We start from the raw sequence: 14,305 nt of genomic DNA, 5'->3' as shown, positions 1-14,305 counted from the left end.
ACTGAAGGCTGCAGTCCTTGACCCTGCGCAGCAAGTGCATGAGGTCCTCCTCAGTTTCAGCAAGCAGGGTTGTGTCATCTGCATAACGCAGATTGATAATAGATCTTCCACCAATCCTGATGCCACAATTCTCCTCATAGAGTAGAGAAGAGAATATGACTCACAAATATTCTCTCCTTGGTGCCTTCGGTCATTAATCTTCTGATTGCGCAACCTGATTTGGACCGCCCTCTGAAAGTTGTTGCCTTTTTTATGATTTTCCCTAATTTTGCAATCTGTCGTGTAAGGCAATGTCCTTGAGTTCAAACTATGCCCTAGTGGTCAGAAGTTGGCTTTCTATTTTATCACTATTATTTGAAGGGGAGAAGCAGAGAGAAATTCGTTATGAGTCTACTGAAAGAGGGCATCTCCTATCTGCAAGAGCTTTAGAGATCTGAATACTCATTTCTTGACTGTCAAACGGATTCTGACTCATGAGAGCCTCGCACGTTACGCAGTAGAAGAGAGTCACAGGGTTCTCTTGGACATAATATTCATAAAAGTAAGGCATCCAAGCCTTTCTCTGTTTTAGAAAAAAAATATTTCTTTTTTAGGCCTTTCGTGAGCAGTACTGTGAATGGATTCAAACCTCCAACATTTAGGTTAATATTTGAGCGGAAGATGGCTATGCCGACCAGGGACTTTCTGTGTGCGGTGTAAAGAACATACAGAAGATAAGGAAGTAAGTATTATTTTGACATCACAAAATTCAAACATGTGCGTTTTGTCTTACTAAATTAAACGTGGGCTTGTATGTGAAATGAGATAGAAGATCCCCTTTTCACAGAGTTCAAACTACCAAACTTTTGATTTGTAATCCAGTACTGACCATATGCACTACCTGGGGATTCCTGAAAGATGTTGTTGTTATGTGCCGTTGAGTCGCCTGCCACTCATAGCGACCCTCTGTACAACAGCCCTAAACCCTGCTCTATCCTACGCTAATCTCACTGTCTCTGACACACATACCACCATGACCCCAGTCACTGAATCAGTCCATCTCATCGAGGGTCTTCCTCTCCTGCTCTGTCCCTCCACCCTCCCAAACATGACATCCCTCTCCAAGGACTGGTCCCGTCTTGCAACATGTTCAAAGTATGTCAGAAGAAACTTCAGAATCTTGGCCCCCAAGGAGCAACCTGGCTTCACCCTTTCCAGGATAAACTTGTTTATTCTCCTGGCAGTCCATATTACATTCGGTATTCTTCTCCAGCACCACACCTAAAAGGCATCAACTCTCTTTCTATCATGCCTACTCATTGTCCAGCTCTCTGATGCATAGCATGTAATTGCAAAGACCATGGCTTGAATCAGGAGCACCTTAGTCTCCACACTGGCATAGTTGTTCTTTAGTACAACTAGAGAGGTCTCTGACAGCAGACTTTCCCATCACAACATGTCTTTTAATTTCCTGACTGCTGATACCAAGAGTGTTGATTGTAGAGCCAAGCAAACTGAAGCTGTGAACAGTCTCAGCCTCTTCACCATCTATCATGATGCTGTTAATTGGCCCGGGGGTGGGAATCTTTGTTTTCTTCATGTTGAGCTTCAATCCATAGTGAAATCTGCAGTCCTTGACCTTCTGACTAGTTGAACCAGCCTTCATTTACCTATTGATCGTCTTCCTCTCACTACTTGTCTTACACGGTACACACAGATTCTCTACACGCTGGAGAGGTTCTGCTGCTGTTGTTATCTGCCAACAACTCATGGCGATTCCAAATACAGGAAAGCAATATACCGTCCCATCGTGCATGAGTCCAGTGACTGGATGAGGGTTAAACCTGTGTGATCCATTGAGTTGTCATCATTTGATTTCTGGAAATAGATATCCAGGTCTTTTCCCTACTCCATTAGCCAAGACACTCTCCTAAAGACACATCCTTTGTTCTTGTTGGTTCCTGTCAAGCTGCCTTCAGCTTATAACAATTAAGGCGGAGGTTGTGAGTCTGATGCAGGAGAGGGAAAGGTTCATGGTGGGTACAAGCCATAGGTGACTATATAGCACCTAACAGTTACGCTACAACCCCATGTGACGGACGAGTTCTAGTGATCTTTAAAAGCTATCATCTTGTCACGTCTTTATTTTGTTCTTGCCGTGTATCATTGAGTGAGAACTGACCTGTAGCTGGCCCTCAGTGGGTTTTCAAAAGCAGTTTACTACACAGTTTACTACACAGGAGCCGATGGCCCATCTTTCTCTTGTGGAGCAGCTAGTGGATTTGAACTGTGTGCCTTAGAAATGACAACACAACTTCTTACCAGTTCTATCCATTACCTTTGAGATACTTCTGTAATTCCTTAGCATGATTTACTGTTTCCACACGTAAGGTTGCTCAGCTCCTCTTTCAATTAAGCTGTCCCTGAATGCCATGAAACAATACCATGTCTTTTCAGATCCTTGGCAATGCTTCAGTGTCTTTCAATTCTAGCTTTTCACACATATAACTCCTCCTACTTCTCTGTTATTTCTTCATCTAAAACGTCCAGTTTCATTCTTACCACCACAAAATAGATGCACCTTTTTTTAATGCTGCTTCTTAACTAGTTCCTTTAACTAGTCCTGACATGATCACCAATGTCTATCCCAGGATTCTCTTTCTCATGTAAGAGGGACTTCTTCACTTCTGCTATGTTACACAGTCACGCTTCTTTAAGTAATAACTGCCTGTCTTAATCTTTCTCTCTCCAACTATAGAATCCAATAAAACAACAGTCACCAAACAGAGAAGTCACTCAATGAATAACTTCCTTCTGCAACTTCCCTCCTCATCAGATCCTGCCTCCTTACCTGACTTTGGGTAAGAAAGTACAATGGTATCTTCATCCTTCACCACAAATTCATCTCTGATAGATATAATGTCATCTCTATTGTATGTCTTCCCAGGAAAAGGGATACCTTCAATCATTAAAAAATTTGTATCCATCATAAAAAAAGAGTCGTTTCCAAGCTTGCTCTGCTCAGCACAATCTTCTTCACCTTATATTCTGTTTGCTGAGATTGAGAGAGGAATTCTTAGCAAAATTGATGTGAAGGAACAGAGAAATGAGTTCAGAAAATGGTCAGTTTCAGTGATCAAGATCCAAGTTATACACGTAGTAGCATCACTTCAGTTTAAATAATAATTAGCTAAGAGAGGACTTTCTAGGTCTCTGGGGTTGATTGTAGAGGTAATGAATAGCCAAGAAAGTGAATAAACAAGAAAGGCAGCAAGGAAATACTAATGATCAAATAGCTGTAGGCAGCTTCTGTGCTGTAAAATGATCAAGGGCCATGGGGGGAGCACCATATCTGACCTTTATCAACTTCACAGAGGGGAACTGCCCCCCTCCACAGCGTCAATAACACAAAACCAATTCCATGAGGTCAAACATACCTCCCCACCACCACTACTCCTGACACCAACTGTAAAAATAGCAAGGACCACGCGATAAGACCATATATGACCTTTACAAACTTCATAAAAATGAGTTTTTTCTTCACCTCTTGAAGGAGAAATTCAGGAGGAAAATTAGAAGAAAATTTTGGAGTACTTTTCCCACACTGTGAAGTAAACAGATTAAAAACTCAGAGGTAGAAGTGGGGAAAAAAAGGAGCCACCGGAAACATCCCATCCTCTGAAGCTCGGTATACTACATTACTTAAAGAATTACTTAAGAGCTCAGAGGTAAAAGTAAGAGAAAGGTCATTTTTTTGCAGTTGTATGTGCAAAAACACTGCTACTGGTTTAAATCAGTAAATAAAGCACAGTTAAATTTAAAAACTTGGCAGAATCTTGCATAAGATTTATGAAGAGCACATCAAAAAAGAGAAGAGACTCCTATTAATTTTTGGCCAGTAAGAGCTTTGAAAAGAATAGTAAAAATGCCTGTGCAGGCTTGTACTCATCATCCAAAAAATTTGCAAAGAAAGATGGCTGAATCTTTGCGTGAATCTGAATTAAGTGTTATTACATTAAAGCAGGTTAAATCTGAAGACAAGAAACAGACTTTGTCACCTTGAGAAAGAGCTTATCAAAAGGAAGATAGGATTTTTGTTTCGGTTTGGTCATTATGTGATTTGATCCCATTAACTTTAAAACCATTACAATCTGAAGAGGAGATGTCTGGAAAATTAGAAGAAAAAAACCTCTTCAGAAGAGAGTGATAGTGAATTTGCTGCAAAGGAAGATGAATTTCCTCTACTTCCATCTCCAGAGGAAATGAGCAATGTAATCCAAGATGATAATCCTTATGAGAAATTAAGTGAACAAGTTTTAGAACTTTCTAATGAAATAGACAAACTGGGTTCTTGTAATGAAATATATTGTTGTTGTTGTTGTTATGTGCCATTGAGTTGTTTGCGACTCATAGCGACCCTATGTACAACAGCCCTAAACCGTGCTCTATCCTGTGCCAATCGCATTGCCTCTGACACACCCATCCCAATTATCCCAGTCACTGAATCAATCCATCTCATTGTGGGTCTTCCTCTCCTGCGTTGTCCCTCCACTCTACCCAGCATGATGTCCCTGTTATTTAATGATACTCGCTGTTGGGAGTAACTACTTTTAAGAAGCCTTCAACAGCTATGGCTAGGTCCTTCCTTGTAACAGGCAAAGCAAGATGATTTATCTGATTGGAGAAAGAAGAGCTTCTGTATTTCCAGTAACAATTCAGGATATGCCTCCTGATCAAAATTTTCCCTAAGGGTATCAATTTTTTAAATTAATTTTAATGAAAGATTACAGAGAATTAGGATTTCCATTCATTCATTGTTGCACTTTCCCCCTGTCCACCCCTCCCCCATTCACTCTTTTCTTTGAAAAGTAAAAGAAAAATTCCGTCATTGTTATACAATCCCTCCCCCCAAGTCCACTCCACTGTGCAGCCTTCGTTCTGGACTCCTGTCATGACAATAATACCCAATCACAGATCCCTTTTAAACAGTTCTCTCCCTCATCTGTTTCAATGCAGTATACATAATTTATCCCTTGTTCCTCAGTCTCCCCCCAACCCCGATGTCAGTCCCGTTTTACAACAGTGGCACCATGCAGTATTTGTCCTTTTGTGACTGAGAGATTTCACTCAGCATAATGTCCTCCAGGGTCATCTGTTTTGTATAATATTTCATGAGGGTTTTTTTTCCATGCAGCGTAGTTTTCCATTGTGTGAATATACCCCAGCTTCTCTATCCATTCATTTGTTGATGGGCACTTAGGTTGTTTCCAACATAAGGGTATCAATTGTATCAACATCAATCATTATCTTATACAACTATTAAAGAGTAAAAGCAAGTTAGAGTTGTTCTGTTGAAATAATAACATCTTGACCTAGGTCTAGGTTTCCCATGAGCACAATTAAGTGTTTGGAATTCCCATTCTTCTCAATGTTTTTCATAATTCCTTGTGATCCACATAGTCAAATACTTTTGCATAGTCAATAAAACACAAGCAAACATCTTTCTAATATTCTCTGCTTTCAGACAAAATCCATCTGAGGTCAGCTGTGAATTTCTGGCAGGTCCCTGTTGATTTACTGTTACAACTGTTTTTAAAAAAAATCTTCAGCAAGGTTTTAGTTGCATGTATTGTTGCAGACAGAGGGTAAAGTATTTTTATTATTATTAACAATGAGACAAACAGCCTGGAATGAGATAGAGCAGAGAGCCTAAAACAGGGAGCCAGCAGTTCTCGACTGAAGACCCCAAGCCAAGCTTCTGTGTATTTATTGATAATCTGGGGAAGCAAATAATCAAAGGAATTCCTTGTAAATGAAGCTGAATTTTTCTCTATATGTCAACCTAATGCTCTAGCTCAGGAAGTCTTTCCCAGGAAGTAACACTCCCTCTGTAGGGGGCCCCTTGCTGTCTCCTGTCTGCAGGGAACCAACAGCTCATTTTCTGGAATCTGCCACAAGAGAAAGCCTAACTTATAAAGCTGTAATTCCTTCAATTCCTAAACAAGGGTTTTCATATAATATTTGGTATAAAGTTTGACTTCCCATAATGTTATATTAATGATATTGATGTATAGGGGCTGTAGCTGTGTGTTAAAATACCTCAATTAGTATTCTACCAATTCCTGGGGCTTTATTTTTAAACAATGCCTTCAGTACAGCTTGATTTTCTTCCTTCATTACTGTTTGATACATCTTCCTGAAATGTTCATTATCAACTAATTCTTGTTAAAGTGACTACGCGTATTACTTCATCTTCTTTCGATGATTCCTATGTTATTCAGGGTTACGCAAATAGAATCGTTCAGTATTGCGACATGAGGCTTGAACTTGTTTTCGGTTCTCTCAGCTTGAAAAATATCATCTGTATTCTTCCTTTTGGTTTTCTAACTCCTGCACTTTGCACCTTTTGTCACAATATTGTGCTTCATTTTCTCAAGCTCTCCTTCGAATCTTCTGTTCAGCCACCTTACTTCAGCACTTCTTCTCTTGATTTTGACTTCTTTACTTTCTAGTGCAAGTTCCAGAGTCTCTTCTGACACACATTTAAGTGTTTTCTTTCTTCTCTGTATTTTCAGTTGATCTTTTGTTTTCCTGATGGATGTTGTAGCAGATGTCATATCACAACTCTTCTGTCTTATTCAATCGTGCATCAGGTCTTTCCTTTTGACAGCTTTCAAAGTCATTTGGGATAGACTGAAATTTGTATTTTATTTCTTATGGAATTAAAACATTTCTAAAGGAAAATTCATCTTATATTAACTTACGTACAAAATTCCTATACACTGTGTTTCATTCACGTACTTGTGTTTCACACATTCCTTTGTCCACGTTGTGTTTCATACAATCATTCCTATACACTGTGTTTTATAAAATGAATCACCATTAATCTATGTCTACTATATACAAGGACTGTAGTCTTCAATAGGAATTGAAGTTCAATGTCAAGAAGACCAAGATTCTCACCACCAGGCCAATTGGCAGCACCATGATGGATGGAGAAGAGATTGAGGTTGTTAACAGTTACAGCTTGCTCAGCTCCACAATCAACACTCTTAGCACCAGCAGTCAGGAAATCAAAAGACGAATTGCACAGGGAAAATCTGCTGTCAGGAACCAATACAGAGTACAGAAACGCAATGACGTCAGTTTAAAGACTTAGGCGTGCCTAATCCAGGCCATGGCCTTTGGAATTACTTGCTATGCATCAGAGAGCTGGACAAAGACTAAGGATAAAAGAAGAAAAATCGATACCCTCAAATTATGGTGCTGGAGAAGGGTCTTGAACATTCCATGGACTGCCAAGAAAACAAATAGGTCTGTCCTGGAGAGGGTGAAACCAAGTTTCTCCTTGGAGGCTAGGATTTTGAAGCTCCGTCTCACATCCTCTGGGCACGTGGCCAGAAGAGGCCGGTCCTTGGAGAAGGACTTCATGCTCGCAAGGGTGGAGGGACAGTGTAGGAGAGGAAGACTCTGGATAAGATGAACTGATGCAGTCAGTGACTGGGGCGATGGGGGATGGTGTGTCAGAATTAGTGAGACTGATTCAGGACGGGGCAGGCTTCAGAGCTGCTGTATATAGGGGTTGCTATGGGTTGCGAGTGACTAGACGGCACATAACAACAACAACAACTAGTACCCTATCTTTTCAGGTCCCCATTGGATCTTTCCTAATTCTTTCACCAACTCCCCACCTTCATTCTTGTCGATTTTTAAACATTTTCTTCAGCTTCAATTTTAATTTACACATAAATAATTGGTGGTTTGCTCCATAGCCAACCCCTGACCTTGTTTCGAATGCTGATATTCATTGAGCTTCTCCGTCACTGCTCCACAGATGTAGTCAAGTGGATCTCTTTGTGGTCTATCAGACGAGGTCTACGTGGGTCGTCATGATTCATGGAGTTTTTAAAAGGCGTTTGCAATGAATAAACCATTGAGTTTACAAAATTCTGTCGTTTGATCTCCAGCCTGTTACTAAGGTCATATTTTCCTACTATCAGTCTTCTTGTTTTTTTATTTCTCACTTTTGCTTTCCTGTCCTCAATTGTGATTAATGCATCTTAATTACATGTTTGATCAATTTCAGACTGCAAACGTTTCTAGAAGTCCTACATTCTCTTCACCCTTGGTTTTAGTGGGAAAACATGAGATTGATGTAATATTTTATCTGGAAACGCGTGTATGTCCACTGCCACATCACTCTGGTTGTATTTCTGATGTTAGTGATATTCAAATTTTAACATCTTTCTACAAGGAAGATCTGCTGATGTACGCTGTGAAGACTCGTGCTACTAAACCAAAGGTGATTGATTCCTCTCCTGGGGTTCGAATTCACCAAGAGACCTGTGGGAAGCACACAGGCCATCTCCTCCTGTGCAATTTACAGCCTCTAAAACTTCACTGCAGTGTCAGTTACGCATAAATTTTGAACAGATGTCAGTGAAAGAGTTTCTAAACTGACAAAAAATGTTCCTGAATGATGCAATGACTTAATTATGAACTTACTTAGCTAATATTTCTCTCAGTAATAATTTCAAAGTATTAGGAGCTGAGATTTTACGTGGGTCACAAAATTCACTTACTCTTCCATGACAATAAATGACAAGTGGCTGATGCGATTGTATTCTACAACTGATTCTCTATCAGAAAATCATAATCTTTATGCAGATCCATAGCTAAACACTGAAGCTTACATAAGATGGGATTTTATTTTCTTCCCTAGTTTCTCTATGCTCCTGTTCTTTACTTTCGTATTTCTCTGTCCAATTGCTGTTAGTTAGTTGCAGTAGTTAATTAGTTAGTTAATTAGTTACTTAGTTGAGAACTCAAAGTTCTCACTTTGAGTTTTGCCTCATTAACAAATGAAAGTCCCAAAGACTTTCCTCTACCCGTGTTACTAAGATTGACTCCTCTTTGAAGAGGAAACACTTCCAGTTATAGTTTGAGTACTTTCCTCCCAGAGAATTTCATCTTCCAGCACTGATTCTAGATATATTTCTTGGTTGGACAATGACTAGGGAGGATAGAAGGAGAATTGACGCCTTTGAGCTGTGGTGCTGGAGAAGAGTACTGAATGTACCATGGACTGCCAGGAAAACAAATAGATTCATCCTGGAGAGGGTTAAACCAGGCTGCTCCTTGGAGGCAAGGATTCTGGGGCTTCGCCTGACATACTTTGGACATGTTGTAAGGAGAGACAGGCCTTTGGAGAGGGACATCATGCTGGGTAGAGGAGAGGGACCGCAGGAGGGGAAGACCCTCTATGAGGTGGATTGATTCAGTGACGGGGGTAATCGGGATGGATGTGTCGGAGGCAGTGAGATTGGCACAGGACAAAGCAGGGTTTAGGGCTGTTGTACATAGGGTCGCTATGAGTGGCAAACGACTCGACGGCACATAACAACAACAACAACAATCCACGAGATTTTCACTGATGGATTACCCCAAGAATACTTTCAGACTCTTCCTCCATAAAACTTCTCCATTAGTAATGAGTGATCCTGCCTGCACTGGTAATGCCAACTGCATAAGTTCAACATCCACTTCCTCAATAACACGCCTCCGGAAACTATGAACTATGATAAGTGTTGATAGTTGTAGAGGGGCTTCAGGCCTTTTGTTCACAGGGTCGCTATGAGTCGTGCTCGACCCGAAGGCAATTAACAACAATGACAGTCACACAAAAGTCACTACAGGACAGCAAATGTGCAGACCTGCAGAGAAAGTATTTTCGTGGGTCTGTGTAAGTCATTCTGGCTCTGGTTATTTTGACGTAGACGTAACCGTTCCAGGAAGCTGTCCTTGCCTGGTTCAGACTGATTGTCCAAAAAAGAGGAAATGGCGTAATATTAACCATCTCCGCATCAGCAGCTGAAGAGTTTTGTTAGTTGCTTTTGACTTTATCCAAAATCATGGCCACCCGACGTGTGCAGAGCAGAGCTATGAGTCACAGGATTGTCAAGGCCATTTACCTTTCAGAAGTATACTGTCAAGGCTATGAGATACCCGCAGTTTATTCAGACGCCCAAACTTTCAACCATGTGCCTCACCAACAGACTCCAGCCTGTGGAGGTATCCAAATCGATGATATTGGTCAAGGACTAAATACAAAAATTCAAAGAGAAGAGCAAATTGGGGGAAAAGGGTGGGCAGGGAGAAAAGTGCAACAACGAATGAATGGAAATGCAAAGTCTCTGTAAACTTTCATTAAGATTAATAATAAAAACCCTTTTTGAGAAGTTGCTGTTAGATGCTGTCGAATCAAGTATCACTTGTAACAATTCTGTGGACCGTAGATGTAAACCTCGTCCCATCCTGTGCCGTCGTCCCAGCTCCACCACGTCACGCTCATTCTTGTCGTCAGTATGAAGTCATCTTGGGGAAGGTTTTTCTCTCTTTCGCGGACTTAACCAGTATAATGTTATTCAAGGATGAATCTCTCCTGAGAACAAACCCAACATCCGTGATAGGAAGTTTCACCATCCCCACCTCCAAGGAGAACTCTAGTTTGATCTGCTCCAAGATAGATTTGTTTCGGGGGGACAATCAATGCACTTCAATACTCTTAGCTAACACTTTTGTTATAGTTGTTGTTGTTGTAATGTGCCGTCGAGTCGCCTGCGACTCATAGCGACCCTGTGTACAACAGCCCTGAACTCGGCTCTGTCCTGTGCCAATCGCACTGTCTCCGACACACCCATCCCGATTACCCCAGTCACTGAATCAATCCACCTCATAGAGGGCCTTCCTCTCCTGCGCTGTCCCTCCACCCTCCCAAGCATGATGTCCCTCTCCAAGGACCGGTCCCTCCTTACAACATGTCCAAAGTATGTTAGATGGAGCCTCAGAATCCTTGCCTCCAAGAAGCCGCCTGGTTTAACCCTCTCCAGCAGTCCATGGGACCCTCAACACTCTTCTCCAGCACCACAGCGCAAAAAGGCATCAATTCTCCTTCTATTCTCCCTAGTCACTGTCCAACACTCTGGTGCATAACAAGTGATTGCAAAGACTGTGGCCTGTATCAGATGCACCTTAGTCTCCAGAGAGACACCATTGCTCTTCAGAACTTTGGAAAGTTCCCTAATAGCAGACTTTCCCATCACAATACGTCTTTTAGTTTCCTGCCAAGAGTGCTGACCGTGGAGCCAAGCAGACTAAAGTTGTTAACAATCTCAATCTCTTCACCATCCATCCTGATGCTACCAACTGGTCCAGTGGTGAGAATCTTTGTGATAGCCAACACTACAATTGAAATAAATTATTTCTTCCTCGGTCTTCCTTATTCACTGTCTACCTTTCAAATGAAATTGAAAATACCATGGTTTGGCTCAGAAACACCTTAGTCTTTAAACTGACATCCTTGTTCTTTAACACTTCAAATAGAGCAGCATTGTAGGAAGCTCTAAGGTAACAGCAGTGGAGGAAATGATAAGAAGGCCATGCACAAATGAACTCAAACAATCATTAACCTGCAGAGAACTCTCTACACACTGTAAAGCAGGGAAGTGACCCAGAAAGTAAATAAACAAGGATGGCAACAGAGAGATGTCAGTGCCCTTACAAAATAAAATTTAGAAATCATGAACGTCATCTTGATGGTCCATACTTTTCCCCAGCTCTGTAATTTTTTCCCTCTATCAAATTGGTACATTTATAAAGAAAATTGTTCGCAGAACATGTCCAAAATGCATGAGAAAAACCTGTGATTTTACTAATAGGGATACAGCAGACTCACATAATATTTGATCTGGGAAAAATCTGGAAGTCACCTCGGCATATCACTCCAATACATTTCTGGCCTCTGACTGGAAGAGATTCTAATTTGTTCCCATTCCCATGGGAAAAAAATCCAAACATTATATAACAAATCATTACTACTGAAAAGAAAATTAAAATTAATCATTACTACTGAAAGTAAAAGTTTGCTAAAAATTATTCAAAAATTCAAGTCAGTCCACCAGATGCTCTGCTCGAGAAGGAGGAACAATGTCCTCCTGTACCAGTCAGATCTGATTTGACAGTACACACAAAAAATAATGAAATTAAAAAAAGGGAAGAAAAGGAGAAAAAGAAAAAAAAATTCAAGCCAGGAAATGCACGAATTTGAGATAGATTCTTGAGGGTGGATCTTGCTACAAGAACAAGCTGCTAGAAAGATGTTTACTCATATCGTTGACTACGCAAAGGCATGTGTGTGGATGATAATACATCACACATAACACTGAGAAGAATGGAAATTCCCTAACGGTTGAGCGTGCTCATATAAAACCTGTACGTAGGCCCAGAAGTAGCCAGTTGCACCTACCAAGGGGAGACTGCATGGTTTAAATCAGGACATGTACAGGCCAGAGTTTGCAATCCTCTCCTCATTCCTATTCAGTGCAAACCAGTTGTTGTTGTTGTTTGTTATGTGTCTCGAGTCGCCTGCGACTCATAGCGGCCCTATGTACAACAGCCCTAAACTCCGCTCTGTCCTGTGCCAATTGCACTGTCTCTGACACTCCCATCCCAATTATCCCAGTTACTGAGTCAATCCACCTCATAGAGGGCCTTCCTAAGGTGTCCCTTATTCAGGCCGTGGTCTTTTCAGGCACTTGCTATGCATCTGAGAGCCGCACAATGACAAAGGATGACAGAAGAATTGATGCCTTTGAAACGTGGTGTTGGAGAACAATGCTGAAGGTCCTATGCATGGAAAAAGAACAGATAGGTCTTGGAGAAGGTGCAGCCAAAGTGCTCCTTGGAGGCAAAGGTGATGAAGCTTCATCTCACGTAGATTTTGGCTTGTTTCTAGGAAAGGTTATTCCTTGGAGAGGGACATCATGCTTTGAAAGGAGAGGGGCGTGAAAGAGGGGAAGACCCTCGACCAGGTGGGTCGACACAGTGACTGAGGCAATGAGATTGAGAGTGTCAGAGCTGGTGAGGATGGCATGGGATGGGGCAGAGTTCAGATCAGTTGTTCATCACATTGCTATGAATCAAACTCGACCCAACAGCACCTAACAACAACATTCATTGTAAGGCGAGCGTGTTGGACAATAGGCAACACAATACATCTTCTCTGTCAGGCAGGATGTGGGTATGGTATGGAGAAAGCATACAGCCCTGACGCACATCTTTCTTCATTTTAAGCCTTGCTCTGTTCCCTTGCTCTGCCCAGACAACGACCTCTTGGTACACTTACAGGTTTTGCGTGCGTACAATTGAGTGTCCTGGGATTCCCATTCTTCTCAGTATTAGCCATAATCTGTTGTGATCCACCCAGTCAATGTCTTTGCATAACCAATAGAACACAGATAGACATTCTTTGGTAAGCTCTGCTTTCAGTCAAGATAGAGTAAATGTCTCTTTTGTAATAGCGCCTGTTCCTTTACTGAGGGCGTGTTTATGACTATGACACAACAGCTCTTGACAGTTGCTGTCAAGTGGGTTCTGACTTAGGGTGGGTGGCCAGGTGGTAAGGAACTGGCCTGCCAGGCTGAAAAGAAACAGTTCAAATGCACCAGCTGCTCCTCAGGAGAAATAGAGGCAATCTCCTGCCAAGTTCGTAGCTTCTGAAAACTTACTGAAGGTTCAGCTACGGGTCTTGATCCAACTCAATGACACGTGACAACAATGACATATGTGTATTATAGAACTGATCTGTAGGGTTCCCAAGGTTGTGGGTTTTTATAACTACGTCATCAAACCTCTCTTCCAAAGTGTCTATAGATGTAGTTGAACCACTGATCTTTCATTTAGCCCTCAATCACGTAACCATCTGCACCCCGAGGGTCTCTATGGGGAGTGTTGTTGCTGTTATGTGCCGTCGAGTCCCTTGCGACTCATAGCGCCCCTATGTACAACAGCTCTAAACTCTGCTCTGTCCTGTGCCAGTCTCATTGTCTCCGACACATTCATCCCGATTGCCCCAGTCACCGAATCAATCCACCTCCCAGAGGGCCTTCCCCTGCCCATACAGGTAACAAGAAAAAACTATCTATACACCAGTTCCACAGGACACATCATCTCCGTTCAGGACACATTACCACTAAACTTGAGAAACTCTGGTTACAGCATAAGAAACTCTTAGCAGCTGATGAATCTGGAATCACAGAAACCGAGGAAGCTTCAGATATAAGCTATCAGATCAAGGGCTAGACAATGGGAGATAGATGTTGAAGGCGGTGGGTAGAAGTGGATGGATATTCTGGTGGATGGTGGAGCAAAGAAATAAGTGGGTCAAGACACTTATGCCAAGGGCAGGGACAACACCAAAACTAATGATTAATTCCATAATAAGAGATATATTTTCACTTTTTTTGTAAAATGCTTATCTGTTGGATAC

General features: G+C 41.5%; 1 protein-coding gene across 1 annotated transcript in view; it reads right to left on the bottom strand.

Annotated features, from left to right (window-relative positions):
• LOC102870788 (bile salt sulfotransferase-like) overlaps positions 1 to 2,966 on the bottom strand; it is a 28,611-nt gene extending 25,645 nt beyond the window's left edge. The window contains exon 1 of the mRNA XM_006901842.1: positions 2,831 to 2,966. Coding sequence (XP_006901904.1) covers positions 2,831 to 2,966 — 136 coding nt within the window. The remainder of the gene's footprint in view (positions 1 to 2,830) is intronic.
• Between the last annotated feature and the right edge of the window lie 11,339 nt (positions 2,967 to 14,305).

Source organism: Elephantulus edwardii, unplaced genomic scaffold (assembly GCF_000299155.1).
Source record: "Elephantulus edwardii isolate Elephantulus edwardi_28Jun2011 unplaced genomic scaffold, EleEdw1.0 scaffold00348, whole genome shotgun sequence".
Taxonomy (NCBI): Eukaryota; Metazoa; Chordata; class Mammalia; order Macroscelidea; family Macroscelididae; genus Elephantulus; species Elephantulus edwardii.
The sequence above is the reverse complement of the archived record's forward strand: the minus strand, read 5'-3'. Positions and strand labels throughout refer to the sequence as shown.